This window comes from Stegostoma tigrinum, chromosome 11, assembly GCF_030684315.1.
Source record: "Stegostoma tigrinum isolate sSteTig4 chromosome 11, sSteTig4.hap1, whole genome shotgun sequence".
NCBI lineage: Eukaryota > Metazoa > Chordata > Chondrichthyes > Orectolobiformes > Stegostomatidae > Stegostoma > Stegostoma tigrinum.
The window spans coordinates 36,421,556-36,441,171 of NC_081364.1; the positions used below are offsets into that span (position 1 = coordinate 36,421,556).

Consider the following 19,616-nt stretch of genomic DNA (forward strand, 5'->3'; position numbering starts at 1 on the left):
TTAGGGATGGGGAAGGGTAGGTGGGATGATGATAGGTGGATGCAGGTGGGTGATTATTGTGATTGGTCAGTGGGAATGGTGGAGCGGATAGTTGAGTAGGAAGATGTACAGGTAAGGTCAGGTCAGGGAGGTGAGGAGGAGGGGGGAGCTGGATGTGAGATAAGGCGGGGTGGAAGGAGTTTGAAGCTGCTGAAGACAATATTGAGGCCATTGGGCTATAAGCTCCAAGGTGAAATACTGGATGTAGTTCCTCCAGTTTACATTTGGCCTCACTCTGACAGTGGAGGAGGCCGAGGATGGACATGTCATCAGGAGAGTGGGAGGGGGAATTAAAACGGATGACAACCCGAAGGTTGAGTTATTTGGTACATGCAGAGTGCAGACGCTCTGCAAACCGATCCGTGAATCTTGTTTGATCTCCCCATTATAGAGGAGATCACATCGGGAGCAACTGTTACAGAAGAATGGGTTGAATGAAGTGCAGGTGGAGCTGTGCCGGATTTGGAATGATTGCTTGGGGCCTTGGACGGAGGTGAGAGGGAAGGTGGGGGCAGGTGTAGTACCTACTATAGTTGCATGGAAAGATGTCAGGGGTGGTGAGGGGTTGGTGGGGAGTGTGGAGCTGATGAGGGAGTCATATAATGGATAGTCCCTGCAGAAAACGGAGTTGGGTGTGGGGGTGGGGGGGGTGTTGAGATGCAGGGAGGGAATACCATTTTGGTGGTGGCATCTAATTGTAGGTGGCAGAAATATCAGAGGATGATACATTGTATTCAGAGGTTAGTGGAGTGGTATGTGCTGGCCAAAGGGACTCTATCCTTATTGTTGTTGGGGGCAGGGGCTTTAAGGGCAGAAACGTGGAATTGAGGGAAATGCAGGAGATGTGGTTGAGGGTATCCTTAATTACAGAGGAGGAGAAGTTCCAGTCCCGAAAGGAGGAGGATATTTGGGATGGTCTGGTGTAAAATACCTCATCCTTGGAGCAGATGCAGCAGAGTTAGAGGAATTGTGCATGGGAGAGCACTTTTGCCGGAGGGTGGGTGGGAGGAGGTGTAGTTGAGGTAGCTGGACGAATCAATGGGTTTGAAATGAATGTTAGTGGTGAGTTGGTTTCCAGAGATGGAGACACAGAAGTTCAGAAAGGGGAGGGAGGCGTCAGAAATAGTCCAGTTGAATTAGAGGGTGGGATGGAAGGTGTTGGCGAAGTTCATGAACTGTTCGAGTGTAATTGTTCAAGAGGGACTGTTCTACGCCTATTCAAATGCCCAGGGCCATCCCTTTGGCCTCAATATTGACTTCACCAGCTTCAAAATCCCTCCACACTCAGCCTTATCCTATGTCCAGCCCTCCACCTCATCCTCACCTCCTTAACCTGACCTAACCTGTCCCTCTTTGCACACACCTACCAACTCCAAACTTCCCACTGACCAATCGCAACAACTCCTACCTGCATGCATCTGTCACCATCTGACCTACCCTTTCCCCATCCCCAACCCCATCCCTCTATTTATTTCTGAACTCCGCTCCCCAGATCTGATGAAGAGTTTTGGCCTGAAACATTGACTTTCCTACCTCCCAGATGCTGTCTGACCTGCTGTGCTTTGCCAGAGTCACACCTATTGACTTTGGCTTCCAGCATTCTTACTGTCTCTAAGGGATACTCCATCGTAATCAAGGGGCTCATCAAAGTCCAGGTGCTTGGGCCAGAGTCATTCCTGTAGTTAGGTGTAACCAGTCTGGGAATCATTCAGACTGCAGTGGGGACAGAAGCCCAGGTTGTGCAGGTCCACTTTTTCCTGAAGTGTGACAAATGAAAGGCTGAGCATAATTCAATTGGATGGAAAAGTTTCAAGTGCTGATGTATGTGCAGGAGAGGTATTGAGGTATCCGCAGTGAATAAGTAGGAAGCTAAGAGGGGAGGAATGGTTAGTAGCTTGGTAGACTGAAGTATGTGAAAGCCATTGAGTGGCAATGATGCATGGAATAATGAGAGTTGTACCTGTGAGTTTTTGTAAGAGTCACTTGGAGAGGCAGAGTAACAGTGAAGTAGCATTGAGAAGATGATGATAGTTACCACTGTGGAGTACAATAGAAAGTTAACGTACTGACTGCACCACTGTGCATTTGGCTTCATACATGACACTCCTCTAACCTGGGCTGCTATCTCAGCCCAGTCTGGTTCAGTCTGCTAATATAGTCTCCTTTGCTATCAGCAGGAAAAACACTGTCCTGCTTTCCATTATCCCATTCATCAGCACCTCCAGGTACTGGTTGGCAAGCTGGGGGGATTAATTGCCTTTCTGGGCCATTTGCTTTCAAATAATGATGCAAGACTGAAGTGTCAAAGGCTATTCCTGGCTTGCAGAGTCTGAGGAAGTACTCAGCTGGCATATAAATAAGGCACAAGCTATGTAAATACGAAAAAGGTTCCGGCAGCAGCAAGCAGTTTCATATCTCCTGCTGCATAACTCTGAGAAATGGGTGCTGAAGAGGCGAGTTGTATAATTAATGAATTGAAGAACAAAAGAATATGTGTGAGACATCAAATCTGAATTGAAAAATGTGCAGCCTTAAAATGGGAAATTTAAGCCCAAAATAATTAACTTCTCTGGAATAATGACCATCATATTTTCATATGCAAATCAGTAAAACAATAAGTTTCAGTGAAATGGAAGTAATTAAAGTGTTCATTACAAGTATAGAACAGTGAGGAAGACGTTAACAGAACACGTACTGACAAAGGAGTAACCTGAAAAAGCTGGAGAATACAATCAATTCTGGAGCTACTGCTATTATTCACTACGCTCAAGGAAGGTATTGGATATTTTTTTGAATGAGATTGATTATGAAGCGCCTTGGGCCGTTTATACACAGTGCAACACTTGTGTGTAATACTAAAATGCTGCTATATCGACTTGTCTGCAGCATTTGACACTGTCACCCACACCATTGTTCTATCTGGGGCTCTTCTCTATCAAGTAGCTGATGTGTTTATCTTCACTTGTTCCCACCCTTGTTTCTCCAGGCACAGCCTCACCCTGAGATGGCTTCTGCTCCTGCTATCATGATGTTATCTCTGGAGAGTTGCCAAGGATCTATCCTTGGCCCCCTCCTATTTTTCATTTAAGTATTGTCCATCAGCAAAACCATCTATGAACAAAATACGAGGTGTCATATTTTTGCTGATGACACCTAGTTATTCCACAGTGCCACCTCTCAATGTTTCAGCTATCCCTGATTTGAAATAATTTTTCAGTGTCAAAATTCTAGTCGATCCGCAAAATTATTCTCTCTGAATTAGGAAGATCAAACCAATATTTTCATGCCCTGTCACAAACACCATTCCTTTGAAACTCCACCTTTTTTTCTGACAAATATCTGAGACTGAAGCAGACTCCTCGCAAGCTCAGTGCCTGATTTGATACTGAGCTGGGCTATGCTTCCATTCACTTAGCCACTCAGACTTCAAGGCTACCTATTTCCAAATCCATCACTTTGTCCAACTCTGCATCAGCTCATGCACAGATCGAACCCTCATACATGTCTTTCTTAGTGTAGATCAGTGCTAAGAGGAAATTGATGATTGCCATATTTGTGGTGATCAGTTCACTAATCTTCTCAAATTTGATTTGAGATCTTAAACAAGCAGAAATTGCCACCAAATGTCTTGCAACCTAACTGTTGTGTAAAGCAGATCAGTTGTAAACAGTCTTCAAGAGTGGCAACAATCTAAAGAGATCTGTTTATGACTGTGACAAGTTCATTTGAAGAAACACATTTCTTCAAAAGTATTTTATCATGCTTGATGCTTCAGGAGTCTCAGGATGTGCAAAGAATGAACAAATTCTATCCACACATTTGTCTGCTATGACTGTTGGCTTGCTTCCAGTCTGTTGTCCACTATTTCTGAGCTGAACATATGGACATTTAATAACTTCTGGCTCATAGCAAGCTTTCTGCTGTCTTTCCTTTTATGCCAATAGAAGTCTATTACTTCAAACACTCATTTCAATAAATCCATTAAGGGGAAGATTGAACACATTTGGATGTGCAGCACTGCCAAGTTGTCAGAATTGCTCATTTCTACCTTCACTGGCTGTTATACAGTGATGAGCATTGCTGCCATGCCTCAAATGTCTTGCAAAAACCAGCAAAATAAAACCAACTTCTCCAACTCGCATCCCCTGTGTCTCTTCATTTCAACGAAAATATTCAGTGCTGTTGAACCAATAGACTCCCTGTTTTCAATGCACTACACAGAGCGCGCCTGTGGATCTAAATGGGTCATCACTTAGTCATAGAATCCCTGCCGTGTGGAAGCAAGGCATACATCCCATTAGGTCCACACTGCCCCTCTGACAAGCATCTGTCCCAGACCCACCCCTCACTGTATCCCTGTACCCCTGCATTTCCCATGATTAACCCACCTGGCCTGCACAATGCTGGACACTTTGGGCAATTTAGTACGGTCAGTCCAGCTAATGTGCATATCTTTGAGCAGTGGCAGGAGACCAGAGCATCTGAACGAAACCCACGAGGACACAGGCACCTGACGGTAGAATCAAACCCGGATTCCTCGCAGTGCTAACCACTGAGCCCACTGTGCCACCATTTGGAGGCATGTAGAGAGAATACAGACAGAGAAGGTAATGAATGGAAGACAAAACGTTTTGTTTTATTCAGTATGTGGTCCCTCAGCTTTCAGATCACTTTCACTAGAAACCTGACAACATAGATACAAACAAAATAGAAGCCTCACCGATATGTGACTCCTGTCTAGCAGTCATGTGATTGATTCTTCCTTGTATAATTAAGAATGGATGACGATCAGCAGTCTAACAAGTGATAGCCACACTCGTTTCCACAATCACAACTTTAACACCACACAATATTGTGTGACTCCAAAAATGAACAGGATTAATTTGCCTTATTTGCTCAATATATTGTACAACAATGTTCTTGACAATAATTCTAATTTTCTTCTGGTTGACCTCACATTTTCTGCACCACAGAAGTTGGAACTCATCTAAATCTCTGTAGTCTGTGTTCCATCTCACACTGAATACTTTTTCTCCCGTCACCCTTGTGCCCTCCAAATTTTGATCACTCAACCAATTATAATAGTATCTTTAGAACTGAAAGATGTTGGAAATTAATTTTTATACTTATTTCCAACTCCTTTCAGCTTTGAAGAAGTCATATTGGACTTGAAACATTAACACTTTCTTTCTGTACTCATTGTGCTCGACCTGCTGAGTTGAGTTTTTCAAATATTCTCTGTTTGATTCACGTTTCCAGCATCTGCTGTACTTTATACAAATGGATTTTCAGCTGCTAAGCCCCATTGTTCAAAATTCTCTCACTAAATCTCTGTGACTTCCTCCCTCCCATTCGTCTTTCACGGTGTTCTTCAAAACATAGCCTGTTTTCCAAGCCTATGATCATCTGTCCTAATATTTTCCTTTTGTACCTGTATATCAAGTGGCATTTGATAATGTTCATGTGAAATACCTTGTGAAATTTAATGTTAATAGCAGGATTTATCTGCAACTCATTGTTATTGATAGATGTTATCATGTTCTGTGTTTGTAAATGACTGAGGAAATGTCTGACTAATAGTTTATTTCACAATCTCCCACCTTTTTAATCTCCTGTCTGCAGCAAGCACAGAACAATCAGTTATTTTGCTTTGATGGAGAGTTCCATAAGATCACACTGAAGTAAACACTAGTTTTACGGATTGAGCCACTAAATAAACAGAAATAACTTTATCATCATCATTGTACTAACCTATAATTACAAATATCTCGATTTTTATTTATTTAGTTTGAATTGATTTTTAAAAGCTTCACGTTATAAGCCCTGCAGTAAACTTGTTTGCAATGTTGGCGTGTTTCAGTACTTCCTGTCCAGTTTTGGTTTGGGACCATTCAGAAAATAAAATAGAATCTGAGATTAAAAATTGCTTCAAAGAAAAATAGAAAACTTACATCAGTACTGTTACAGATATGATCAAGCTGATCATGGATACATTTTCATATGTCTCGAAGGATGAATGAGTATATTTGGAGTCAATCCACAGAAAAGCAGCTTGTTGGCAGAAGTAGATTAATTTGTGACGAAAATGCATGAACATGACAAAGGTTATCCTCCTTTATTAAACGTTTACAGAATGTTGGAAAGGTGAGGCAGATTGTACAGTGGAGAAATGCAGAAAAATGAGCACAGTTGAAGTGTGTTTCCCCTTCAACTAAACTCAAAAGCAGACAGTGAAGATGATCTAAGATTACAAAGGGATCTTGATAAAATGGATCAATGGGCTGAAACATTCCAGATGGAGTTTAATCTGGATAAATGCAAAGTATAGGGCTTATACAAATAGTGGTAGGGCCCTGGGTAGTGTTGCAGAACAGAGGGGCCGAGAGGAGCAGCTACATAATTCTTTGAAGTTTGCATCACATGTCGACAGGATGGTTAAGAAGGCATTTGGCATGCTTGCCTTCATTGTTCAGACCTTTTGAGCACAGGAATTAGGAAGTTATGTTGAGGTTGTGCAGAATATTAGTGAGGTCTCTCCAAAGAGTACTATGTGCACTTCTGGTTGCTCTATTATTGGAAGGATGTTACTGAACTGAAGAGCACTCAGAAAATATTTACCAGGAGAAGATTGATAGCCAAGGATGTGCTGAATGGCGTTAACTGTAGGGAAAATGTGAAATTGTCCATTTTGGCATGAAGAATAAAAATGGTATTATCTAAACGGTAAGAGATTGTTGATCTCTGAGGTGCAGAGGGATCTTGGTGAACTTACACATGAATGACAAAAGTCTAATATGCAGCTGTAGCAAGTAATTAGAAAAGCGAATAGAATTTTATTGTTTCTTGCAAGGAGAACTGAATCCAAAAGTAAGGGGATTATGCTTCACTTTTACAGAGCATTGATGAGACTACGTCTGGAGTACCGACCACAGTATTTGTTATTCGAGGAAGGATGCAAATATTTTGGAAGCAATTCAGGAAAGGTATATGACAACAATACCTGGAATGGGTGGGCTGTTTCAAGAGGAGACAAGCTAGGCTTGTTTCCTGTTGATTTAAGAGAAGGAAGAGCTGTTTTGATTGAAACAACTGAGATCCCAAAGAGTTTAGACAAAGTGGATATGGACAGATGTTTCCGCTTGTGGAAGAATCTAGAACCTGTCTGCACTGTTTCAAAGCAAGGAGCTGCCCATTTAGAATGAAGATAAGACGTTTTCTCAGAGAGGGTTATGAGTCTTCAGAGCTCTTCTTTTTCTGAAAAGACAGTGGAAACACAGTCCTTGAGTATTTTTAAGGCAGTGGCAGATAATTTTTTTGATAAGCAGTCAAAAGATTAATAGGATGGTGGAAATGTGGAACAAGCAGATCAGCCATGGTCTGATGAAACCATAGAACAGGTTTGAGGCACAGAGTGGCCTAATCCTGTTCCTAGTTCATACGTTCATATGCAAACTTCTGTTCTTCTTGCATTTAAGGCTGAATTCTAAGTGTGGAGTACTAACATTGCTTGCAGAAGCAATGAAAATTGAATTGCTATTTCCAAAACTTTGTACTTAACTGTACAAGTACAGAAACCATAATTTGGTGTTCAGTTTGCTCTACGGCAATGATGAGCATGGCTAGACTCACTATTTTTTCTGTGGCAAAATCTGGACCGACTTATGTATGTTTTTCAGAGGTGAAATCAATTCAGGGCTTATATTTGTGGAAGAAGTAAATATCAAATTCATGCAGTTTATTTGCATCTAAATTTATCCTTGGATACTCAATACAATCAATCAATGTCAAAGAGTAAGAAATGGACAAAATCATTGGCCATATCATAAACTTAAGACCATTTTTCTTTCATACAAACCATTTTTTTTCAAACTGCACCATGGAATATTAATGCACTAGGAAGAAGAAAATCGAAGTTCGTAAGTATCTGTAGGATGATCACCAGCATAGGAATTCTTAGGGTTGAAGCCACACAGTCCTGACAGTTAATTTCTTGGTCTGTATTGTTGATAACAATACACTGCCCAGTCTGTTGTGTGAGCTATTTACAATAAATTTCAAGCTCTTTTCTCATTCTTAACAAGGACAAAATCATACAGTACAGACCAAAGGACCCAACATATAGTCATAGAGTCATACAGCAATAGAAATAAACTCTTCATTCCAAGCAGTTCATGCCAACTATAAATCCCAAACTAATCTAGTCCCACCTGCCTGATTCTTGCCCATGACCCTCCAAATCTTGGGAGAAATTTCAAGAAATATACCTTGTGAGACTGCAGGTCCCGTTTCATCCAAAATTGGCAAAAAGCACAACAGATCAATGTTTTTGAAGTGTGTATTATGCACAGTGCATATAATGTCCAGATCTGATTATGTGTCCAATCTTATTTATTATCTTTAAAATAGCATTGACCAGGTCTTAATCATAAGATTGATCTTGTCCCATTTCCAATCGATGTTTCCACTCATTGCACCATTTGCAAACCATCAATGAGGTTTAAAATTCGGTACAATTTAACTTATTCATCTGTTGTTTCAAACTTTTAAATCAGAAAATTACAGACTGGTGACTGCACAGCAAGATAACCATTCATCCTGCCAAGTCTGTACCAACCTGTGCAACAGCATTTTAGCTAGCCCCACTTGCCCACTTTTCTTTTGCAAACATTTTATCTTTAACTGCTTGTCCAATTTGCTTTGAAAACTGCCATCAAATCTAGCTGTACCACAGTCTGAGACAGCATATTCCAGATCGTAATCATGTTGTGCCTGAAAATGCATATTTGAAAGAAAAACTGACTACCATACAAATGTGAGATAACAAGGTGTAGAGTTGGACGAACACAGCAGGTCAAGCAGCATCAGAGGAGCAGGAAAGCTGACGTTTAGGGTTTAGACCCTTTTGTTTTTTCTGAAGAAGGGCCTAGGCCCAAAACATCAGCCTTCCTGCTCCTCTGATGCTGCTTGGCCTGCTGTGTTCATCCAGCTCTACACCTTGTTATCTCAGATTCTCCAGCATCTGCAGTTCCTACTACTGTACAAATGTACCTGGTAAATGATTTTGTTTACTTTATTTAGAAATTGCTTTCAGTTATTCAATATCAGGTTGCTCACTCCCTATGGACTGTAACTGAAGTTTTCATTCATTTGAATGTTAAATCCAAAGTCAGCTGGATTAATGAAACTGCATTTTGTTACATTCTTAAGTATAGTCATATTGGGTAATGCAGTAATATGTTGATGATATGCAAGTAAGTCGAGTGGAAACTTGAGCTGAAAATAACACTTGCACAATCGGCGCAATTTGAGTTCAGATCAGCATTCCAACTGAAGTGGAAGTTCCCGGCTTGCAGATTGAATGTTGTTTATAAGTTGCAATGATTCCACCTTACTTTTTAAGGTTTTCTTCAATTGGCTTCATATTCACTGTATTTTCCAGAGCATTAATGGTGAGGTTTCAACACTTGGTGTTTTCCTGTGTAAAACAACTGTTCACACAAATGCAGTTAAACTTGGTAATTCAGACATGGTTGTCAATGATAATCTACTTCAATCAGGATAAACTGACTTTATTTTGATCAGCATGCTGTCAATTTTGCTGCCAAACAACCTATTTTGGTCTGATATAGGTAATTTTAGCAATATTCATTTGGCATGACAAACTTGAAATTTTATGGAAAAATATGATGTTGTCTCACACTTTCCAGAACATGTGTTCTCTTATACAGCAGAACAGCCTATTTTCTGTTTATGATTGTGTTTCATGTGCATTGTCTTAGTAAGTGCAAAACAAAGATTTGACATAATGCATTTCTTTTACAATACTATAATTTTAAAATTGTGGAGTTTCATTTAAACAGAAGAAATTGATAGGCTACAATTTTTAAAAGGTACAGAATGTGCTGTTCTATTTACTTTGAGCCACACAGGTTCATGGAATAATCTTCATTTCACTTTATGAATAATGATGTGGATGTTATTCATATTCATTGGATTTTATTTATTTCCTTAGTATGCATGAGAAATGCCCGATCGGATTGGCTGGTTGATTTCTCTACTAATTGCTCTGTTTCTGAAACCTATAATTCCTCTTCTGAAGATGTCAAGATTAAACTAACATCAGAAAGGAGGAGGAATGTGCTCTGGAATCCACTGGAAGGATTTTTTAAGTGAAAAATTGTTTTAACTGCTGACAACAAAATACCAGGTTATAGTCCAACAGATTTATTTAAAACTACAAGTTTTCAAGGAGCTCTGCCCCTTTGACAGGTGTAGAAGAGGGAGGATGTGCGTCTTGCCACTTTACCTGATAAAGGGGCAGTGCTCCGAAGCTTGTAATTTGAAATAAACCAGTTGGACAATAACCTGGTGTCATGTAACTTCTGATTTTGTTCACTCCTGTCCAGCAACAACACCTCCTCATTTAAAAAAAAGCAGGCTATTAACAAGAGCAATGACGAGGAATCTAAATGTTAAAAGTACGTTTTCTTAAAGTAAATAATTATCAATGTGAACCATAGACTTGCTCAAACAACAGACTTCTTTGTAATTTTCTATGTAACATATTTCCAACTGTTTATTAACTTTGTGTTTATATTTTTTCAAAGACTGTCAATTTGTAGGTAACACTCTTGTCATTTTTTCCTGTAACAGATTGTCTACTGGAAAATCAAAAGTTTGTTGGAAAGGAGAAAACGATACATTGAAAAACATGTCCTTACTTTCAACGGACAACGAAGCCATGGAATGGTGCCCGGTTTGGAACCCTACAGTGAATATGGTCTGATCGTGATGGTCTTTAATAGGAAAGGTGATGGACCACAAAGTGGACCCATTCATTTCAAGACTCCAGAAGGAGGTAAAGTTTTCCTCCTCAAAATCAATTTAAAAAGCTTAAGCAAACTTAAATATGATGTAATTTCTTATCATGGAATCTCTCTTTGACTGTAGGTAAGCAATGGCTTGCATATTTGTATAATTTCTGATTCTTCCATTTATCATTTCTTTTTCAAAATTAGGTCTGTAGACACGGAACACATTCTTCTGGATTTGGTTTGTTATATCATTGAACACCTTAAAGATGCTTGTCAAGCATTTTCCTTGCAATTGTCCTGTGAACCAGGAGATAAAATGATTTATTTGGAATATTTTGTCATTATACTTCAAACAAAAGAGATAACAGAATTCAAGGGAGGGCAATGATACTATACATGTATTATTGCTATATTATGTGGCCTGACTCTATGAACTATTCCAGTTGATTTTGCATATAAACCTCTTGCTAACGATGCCATGATCTGTAGGAACAAGTTAATAGAGCTGAAAGAATTGAATAGTTTGATTTCCCAGAGTGTTTGATCTATCTTTTTGACCAAATTGAACCAAATGAAGTTATGGAAACTAATGGAGTAAGTATCAGTGGAGGAGTCATGACATTTTGAATTTGACTTCCAGTATTACATTACCAGTTGAAATAGAGAGGGACTTGCAAAGTGAAAATCATACTCTGAAGATCAGCAAACCAACAAAATAGCCGTTTATTCTATTTTGAGGTTGAAATTGCCAAATACTCGAGGGAACAAAAAGTTAACAGTCAGTTCCTGTCTTTGAAATAGCAAGTGAAATGGGATAAGGATAGCATTGTAATCTTTCAATCTCCAGCAGTTGAGCTGGAAATGTATCATGTATAATAATGTGGTCTAAATACCGTGTACTTCCTGTTGCAGAAGTTAGAAATAATGGGATAGGCATTTGCAGTCTCTGCAACAGTGTTATGAGAAGCAGATATTAGGTGTGTTGTACAGCTACAATATCATGATCCATGTGAACAAGTTCTTCCATATCATTTAGTTTGACTGCTGTGTATTCCTTGCTGTGAGAGAAGTCTTTACAATAGACCTATTCACAGACAACATCAGTGCTTGAAAAGTTCTGCAAAACTTGTGGTCCAAAAATTATATTCATGTGTGCTTTTAGAGATCATACAGTTGAAGCAAACTAGCACAAAATATTATACGAAACTCTGGTCACTCCTGACAAGCGATAAGTTTGGACTAAGATAAAAGATTCTATCCCTACCCCAGATAAAGAGCAGGTTCCACCATGTCCTTTTTGAAATCTAACTGGATTTCAACTCAGGCATCAGCAGAAACCGAAGAAAGCTCGTCAAAACAGGAGTGTTTCGGCACACATAGCTTCTATGTAAGGTGCTTATCCTCCAGTCTAACATGATACCCTTGCCTATTTGTATGACCTGTCTTTTATATTCTCTCTGTATGAATGCTCATTGGACAGATCAACATAACAAGCTAATCAGTTCTTAATTGACGTTCAAACAGCTAATTTTATCCCGTCTTTTGTTGATAATAATTGACAAAAACATGAGAAGGGTGTATAATTTTACAAACTACCAGGATTCCCAAAGATCTCGGGCGTTATAGATTAGAACAAAGCCATAATGGGCTGGTTGTCCTGAAGAACAACAGTGTGCATGTGATTGGGTGGTGGTGAAGGTAGGAGGCAGAACCGGAGAAGATTAAGGTGATCGGCGGGACCAGAGAAGCTGAGGTTGGGAATGGGTGGGAGAGAGGTTTGGAGAATTTGAAGCTGGAAGGGGGTTCCAGATAGGGTGAAGGTGGGAGAGGGTGCCCGGAGTGAGGGAGTAGCATACAGGTTCTTCATCAGGGATGGGGCCAGATGAGTGTGAGGCATGGGTTTTGGGTCCAGAAAATGGGTAGGAGGTTATCAATTCTGGAGCAGGGCAAGAAGCTGCAGGTCTGAAGTGAAGGATGGGGACTGATGGATCTACAGCAGGACGGCAGGGCGGGAGAAGGGGTTGGTGGTGGTATCATACCCCACGGGAAAGAGTGGTATATCCAGTCAGTCTTGTGTAAGTGGTCTGGTGGTGATATTTATGGGAAAACCTGAGCTAAGTACGCGATTAGTGGAATACCTTCACGTGAGTCAGACTGTGTATTCAATAGTTCACCAGAGCCTTCAAGATTCTCTGATGTAACTGGATCCTTTTTCAGGGCTCCAGGCAGAGAGAAATTGTCCAGTGGAACACAAAAATGAGGAAACTCAATTTTCTGTGCAGTTCCTTCAAAGTAAGCAACAATGTGGATTCCACAGGATCCCATACACAACTCCCATCTATGCAGGAATAATAAATGTCTGAACATCTCAAAATCCACTCCTAAATATACTGCTTTTGCATTTCTCACTGGCTATATAAATCTGAAAAAGGATTCCGCTCAGTAAATGTTCAGCAACTTTGTAACCTGCAATACCAGATGATGCCCTGATAATGGGAACTGCAGATGCTGGAGAATCCAAGATAACAAAGTGTGAAGCTGGATGAACACAGCAGGCCAAGCAGCATCTAAGGAGCACAAAAGCTGACATTTTGGGCCTAGACCCTTCATCAGAGATGATGCAGGTGCTTCTGAGCAGCTATCACAAAAGTGGTCCACAATTTTATCAATATTTGCCCTCCATGATTTAATGGTATGCTGCACCTGCATTGTTTAAACTATTCAATGTAATTTCTAAGCTCTTTCATGGTTCCTGTTCAAACACCGTGGAAGAGAAGGGGGGCAGTTACCCTACGATGGAATTGCATTCGTGCACTACCATTGCTGCGTTACTGAATTTCTTGTCCCCAACATGTGAGCTGCAATTGCAGATATTTTCAATATAATAATTCCCTTCTTTACGAATAGTTTGCTTTTCTGATGATGTTCACATTCTATGTCAGTATGAAATAAATGTTGAGAGAGCTGGCCCAAAATGTATTTGGCCAATGTATTCAACTTAAGGCATATACTATACCCCTATTGCCTAACATACGCTTGAGGGTTCTGTCTGATCTGGATATCTAACCATTTTGCACTTTGTAAATTGTTTCTGTGTGTGTGTGTGTGTGTGTGTGTGTGTGTGTGTGTGTGTGTGTGTGTGTGTGTGTGTGTGTGTGTGTGTGTGTGTGTGTGTGTGTGTGTGATGAATAACACGACCATCTCTGCAATCGACTGTTCCATTATGCCAAAGGTTGTTTAATTTCAGAACATATGTTTGTCGCTAATGCTTCATAACTTCATGATGAAGGTTTTGTATATGTGTACTGTCTTCCTCCTACTTTACAAAGCAACAAGAAAATAATTCAGTTTGATCACAGTTACTCCAATGTAACTGTGCTTTCCAGATTATCTCTCCTCATTCAATGACTGTCTTAAATCTCAATATTAAGTTTCCATTTTATCACTGTCATAATTAATGAAATAATACTTGTGTAGAAGAGATTGGTTTATTAAAAAAAAATTGGCCCTGCAATTGCTGCAAATGTAATGGTGAATTACCGATGCATATCATGATAAGTGAGCAACTTAGCCAGCAATTTGAGATGGAGAAAAAAACGCTCCAAACGAGTTTCCATTCTCTTCAAATTATTCGGCAAGTTATGCCATGCTACCATTGCCCTCATAAAAGCAATCAAAACAGTTATCATCTTGCTATAAGCTTTTCTGTTGTGTACAATGAAGTTGCTGGATTTGTGTCAAATATCAAGAAGTAATCTTGTCACAGCCATTTAGGGCTGTTGAGTTTTGTCATAATTAAATGACTTATAGCCATGTTTTAATGCAGCAAATAATTTTCTACTGTTTGAAAGGAAGGTACTATTTGCAATATTATTCAGTAGGACAAACTGAACTTAGTTTCTGGAAAAAAATAGATTCTTCTGGCACAATCAATATTGATCATTCATGAAAATACCACTGGGATTACAGTTCAGAAGGTAGCTCCTTTCTTGATTAAAAGTATATACAATTGAACCCATCATTAACAAACATGTTTTGCTTTTTCTTTTCTGACAGTCCCTGAGCAGCCTGCCTTCCTGCAAATTGCAAACTTTGCCAAAAACTCTGTGACTCTGATGTGGGGGCCTCCGGCAAAACCTAATGGCATTCTTACTGGCTATTTGCTTAAGTACCAGTTGAGTAAGTAGGAGTTGCAGTTTAATGATCTTGATTACCGATAAAATTCATGTGCTTTCTTTACTTTTATATTGTAATCTTATAATCTGGTTTCTCTGTGAATATGTTGGTTAGAATTAAACATCAGACTATTGAAGAAAGAACTTGAATTGATGTTTTCATAATGTCAGAAAATCCCAAAATGTGTTATGGCTCATGGAGTACTTTTGAAATATACTGAATATTTGAACGAAGGAAACCTAGCAGCCTGTTTGTACACAACCAGGACCCACAAGTAACAATGAAATATTGGTGGCCGGAAGCTTCATGGAGAACAATATTGGACAGATTTGAAATGTGATAAACCTCACAATGGTTCATCTTCACACCTAGTGCTGCTTCCTTGTATACATGGTTGTAATATGCAGTTAATTCTAAACAAGTTGTAAGATGACTCTCTGCTTGAGCAGAGGTGACATTCATATGAAACTGGTCGGCACTACTTAAAGCAAGCATGTATCTCTAAAAATGAGAACAGCTTTTTGGCCGAGACAGTCTCTGGAGGATTTTATTTGGAAAGATATAAGAATGACACAACATAATTGAGATCATACTCCAAGGTTGACTGATGCAGCGCTTAGAAACAATCAAATAGGGAATGGATGTGGTGCAGAGGTTCTTAACCAAGCAGGGATAAGAAGGCCCTTCAGAGAAACACTGTAAAGACAGTGGGTGCAGATAGCTAGAGGGGCCAACGCCAGCAAAAAAGCTCTGAGAACTGGATAAAGTGCATTAAAAAGTCTCTTGAGATTGTTTATTCAATTCATTGCATCACCTTTTTCATTTTAAATGTCGTTACAGCATTTCATGTTTCATCATTCCTGAGGAACTGTTGAGGCATTCGACCCAAAATGTTAACTCTGATTTGCCTTCACAGATGCTGGCAGATCTGCTGTACTTTTCATTTTTCTATTTTTGTTTCTGATTTACAGCATCTGCAGTTCTTTCGGTTCTCATCATTCACCATCATACTTACCTGATTTAGTTCTTTGGTCGATATTAAGAGAAAAAAAATTAATTGATGGTCCAGAACTTCAAGTCTCCAGAGCATCAGAGACCAAGTATTCTACCAAAGTTAAGTGTTAAGACCCTGCTGAGATCTCATTATAATGACCTCAGTGGGAATTGCCCGAGAAGATTAACGTTCTGATGGGCAATTTCCCTGTTCCCAGAATTCTCTTTTAAAAAATTCTTAAATCTGAGTTGTAGCTGGAAACTTTGGACGGTTCTGATGTACCTTCCTGGATAGTTGCTCAGGAAATGGTGTACAAAGAAAGGTCTTTTGACTCCTGTGTGATTTGATAATGATCTGAGTCACTCACATGAGCACTTCCACCACAAACTGACTCCCCCTTTGATATTCCAACTCATCCCACATCTTTGCCCGCGACATCCTCCTCCGAATCATCGCCCAATCTAAACCAATACTCTGGACCCAGCTAGCAGACCCCACAACCTGACTACATTCAGACGCGTTAATTCCTCCCATCCCAATCTGATTAACCCCCCCACCCACCTTCCTACTTGCCCACCTACCCTTTTCACCCTCCTGCAGTTTTACAACCCTAGTTGTCTGACACCACTTCATCCTATCCACTGACTTCTTACCCATCCGTTTATCTTTTCCATCATTCATCTGCTCACACATGCACTAACACTTCAATTTTTTGCCCATTTGGTAACATTTACATTGGACATTTAAACATACTTCACAGCTTCTAGTCCTGTAAATAGGTGCATATGGTTTGTCGTTCCTGCCACCCCCCGCCCACTCCCCTAACCCACCTTCCCCTTCTCTAACACTGCTTCTGTCCAATGAAGTTCTTTGTGGGATTGTATGCTTCTTAGTTTTGAGCTAGATCATCAGGTCCCAGCTTCTTCTGGAAATGTTGAGGCTACATTAGGGCACAAGAAATGTAGGTGTGAAGTGGCAATTTGATTGTGAATTTTGTTTCATCATAGATCCAGGCTAACGTTTCTCCTCCCAGTTTTGGAGCTTTTGGTTTATCCTGTCTAATGTATAATGGTTTCCTTCCCACCTATTACAATAACGCATTGTCAAAACTCTATTCCGTTATCACCATGACCTACTTGCCGTTAAGACAGTTGAAAACGCCTTGTGATTATTATTCTTTGCTTTCATTGGTTTATTCACTCATTTGGCCGTACTTTTGTTCCTCCACTGCTCATCCACTATTGAGTGAACTGCAGAATGCACCTATTTGTGCACTGACTCAGGGTAAAATAGAAAGAAACTTCTTCACTCAGAGAATGGTGTGCTTGTGGAGTTCCCTGCCAGAGAATACAGTTTGGGCCAAAGCATGGAATATTTTTAAGAAAGAATCAGATATAATTCTTGAGGCTAAAGGTATGAAAAGGGATGGGGAGAAAGTGGGAACAGGGCATTGAATTGTTGATGAGTGATGATCACACTGAATGTGGAGCAGGCTGAAAGAGCCAAATGGCCTATTCCTGCTCCCATGTTCTATGATTCTATGTCTGTGTTTCCGTACACTAAAAAAAAAATCATGTACTTAATGATTAAATTTGCTATTTGTGTTTGTAAACTCTCTGTGGTCTTGTGCAGTTCTGAGTCTCTCTTAGGGCTATAATACTAACTAAGGAGAAACCTATTATCCAGTTAGTGATTGTGGACCTGTTTTAAAAATTTTGTGGTGAAATTGAACTCCATTCAACTACTCCAGATTTAATAATGTTGTTGCTCCACCATAGCATTTCATAATCTTTTAGTAAATTGAAACTGAGTACATTTTCTCTCAAACCATGCTGAGTTGTTACCAATTTAATCTTACAATTTTCAAAGCTTAAACAATTGTTATGCAATAATCGACTATTTGTTTTCTTGATATAGTTATTTGGGAAAATTGTACTGTGTTCAACTACTTGCAAAATTCCTGATGCATGTAGTAAGTGGATTTGATTTTAGATCGCCCAGGGATGTTGCTAAATTTAAAGCAGAATGGCTTTGGGCTAAAACAAATGGCAAGGAAATAGTTTAAACCTCCTGCTGTCACTTTAATACAAAACATTACATGCAAATGATGGTTTTAAGAAGGACCAAAACTTGGACCAATTTGTAACAACATACAAAGAAGCTCGCAGTATTTATTTACCAGTTTTATTTTGTGCAATGTAGAAAATCCGTCGAGGCTTTGTGATGTATTTGTAGCCAATAGTTGTTAGCAGAACATTACATCACTTTCAGTGGAGGTCATATACAGCGGAATACATGAGAAAATAAATGTAGGAAGTTTTTAGGTCATAGAAAGGACACATGTATGGTTTATGTCCAACGATGACATTTTCAGTTGCCTTTTTAGAGTAGTGCAGTTTCCAGGAATGATTTGGATCAAAGCTGACAAGACTCGTTCCTGATAGGTTCTCTTTGTTCTGTAAGTTTTTTCTTTGTGACAATTGCAAGGAAGTCTGAGTGATATTCACAAGTGTATGTAAATGACAGTGTTTCCACTTTTCAATTTTGCTGGTTATTCTTACAAAAGGAAAATGATTGGAGCTTGCTAGCTGAATGTTAGATCATTGAGATATTTTAATTTTACTTGACAACCATGTTTTTCTTTTGCCTCAAATGGTTTGATCAGTGTTTACTTTGACTAATATTCACTTATCTGTTCTAATGGCAGCTTTGATTATCTTTAATAACTGCCATTATTTGTGCATGGAGTCATCTGTCAGCACTGTGAGAAGTTTCATTTACTTCGTTCGCAAAGGTGTTGAAACATCATTTGATGTGGGGCAGATAATTCCACCAGTCAGTTCTCTGTCAATTAAATTTGTTTCCATATAATGTAACTTACTGGCGCTATAGCAGTGGTAAGATGAAAAGTGAAATTATCCAAATTAACAGGATTCTTATCTCAATATAAATATTGATGTTGCAGCGCCATATATGCTTTACGACTGCATTGTTGTTTTCCATTTTGAAGTTGTTTGAATCTTTGTGGAGCAGTGATTTTGGCATGTCATTGTCCTTTCTATAATGTTTTTATACAAGGTTATTTGCTATAGAAAAGTAGTATCAATTGTTTGTAAAGATTCACTTCCAATAGTAGAACATAAAAGCTACTCAGACTTCAGACTGTAATGCATTAATGGTTGGATTACTTTCACATTTCCAAAGTAGCTGAATGCCTGCGAAGTGCTTTTCAGTTTACGTTTGCATCAAGCATACCCTGATGGCACTTAGTTTCACATGTCTTTGCATTCAGGATCTTGTATTTCTCCTTGTATTCTCTTTGATACAAGACCCTCTCCTTCCCCTGAAAATACTGTTGTATTAACTGAATACATGCGTATCCTTTACATAAATCATGTATAATTGGCTCCTTTGGTTCAGAATGGCACGGAGATTTTCTCGCTGCATCATATATTGGCCTTTGACAATGTTTTAAAGAAGTTCAGTGCGTTTTTCACTTTTGATAGAGTTTGTGTTTCAGCTAATATATACACTTTCCCAGAAGTGCATAAAAAGATAAGGCTCAGAAGATGCACCTCCGCCGCATCTGCTCC

At 39.4% G+C, this 19,616-nt stretch overlaps 1 protein-coding gene across 14 annotated transcripts in view; it reads left to right on the top strand.

The window, feature by feature from the left end:
* The window catches only part of chl1b (cell adhesion molecule L1-like b), an 818,676-nt gene that overhangs the window by 654,803 nt on the left and 144,257 nt on the right, over nucleotides 1-19,616 (top strand). For all 14 annotated transcript variants that reach the window (XM_059649905.1, XM_059649903.1, XM_059649914.1 and 11 more), the window contains 2 exons: nucleotides 10,693-10,897; nucleotides 14,910-15,032. In XM_059649905.1, coding sequence (XP_059505888.1) covers nucleotides 10,693-10,897; nucleotides 14,910-15,032 — 328 coding nt within the window. The remainder of the gene's footprint in view (nucleotides 1-10,692; nucleotides 10,898-14,909; nucleotides 15,033-19,616) is intronic.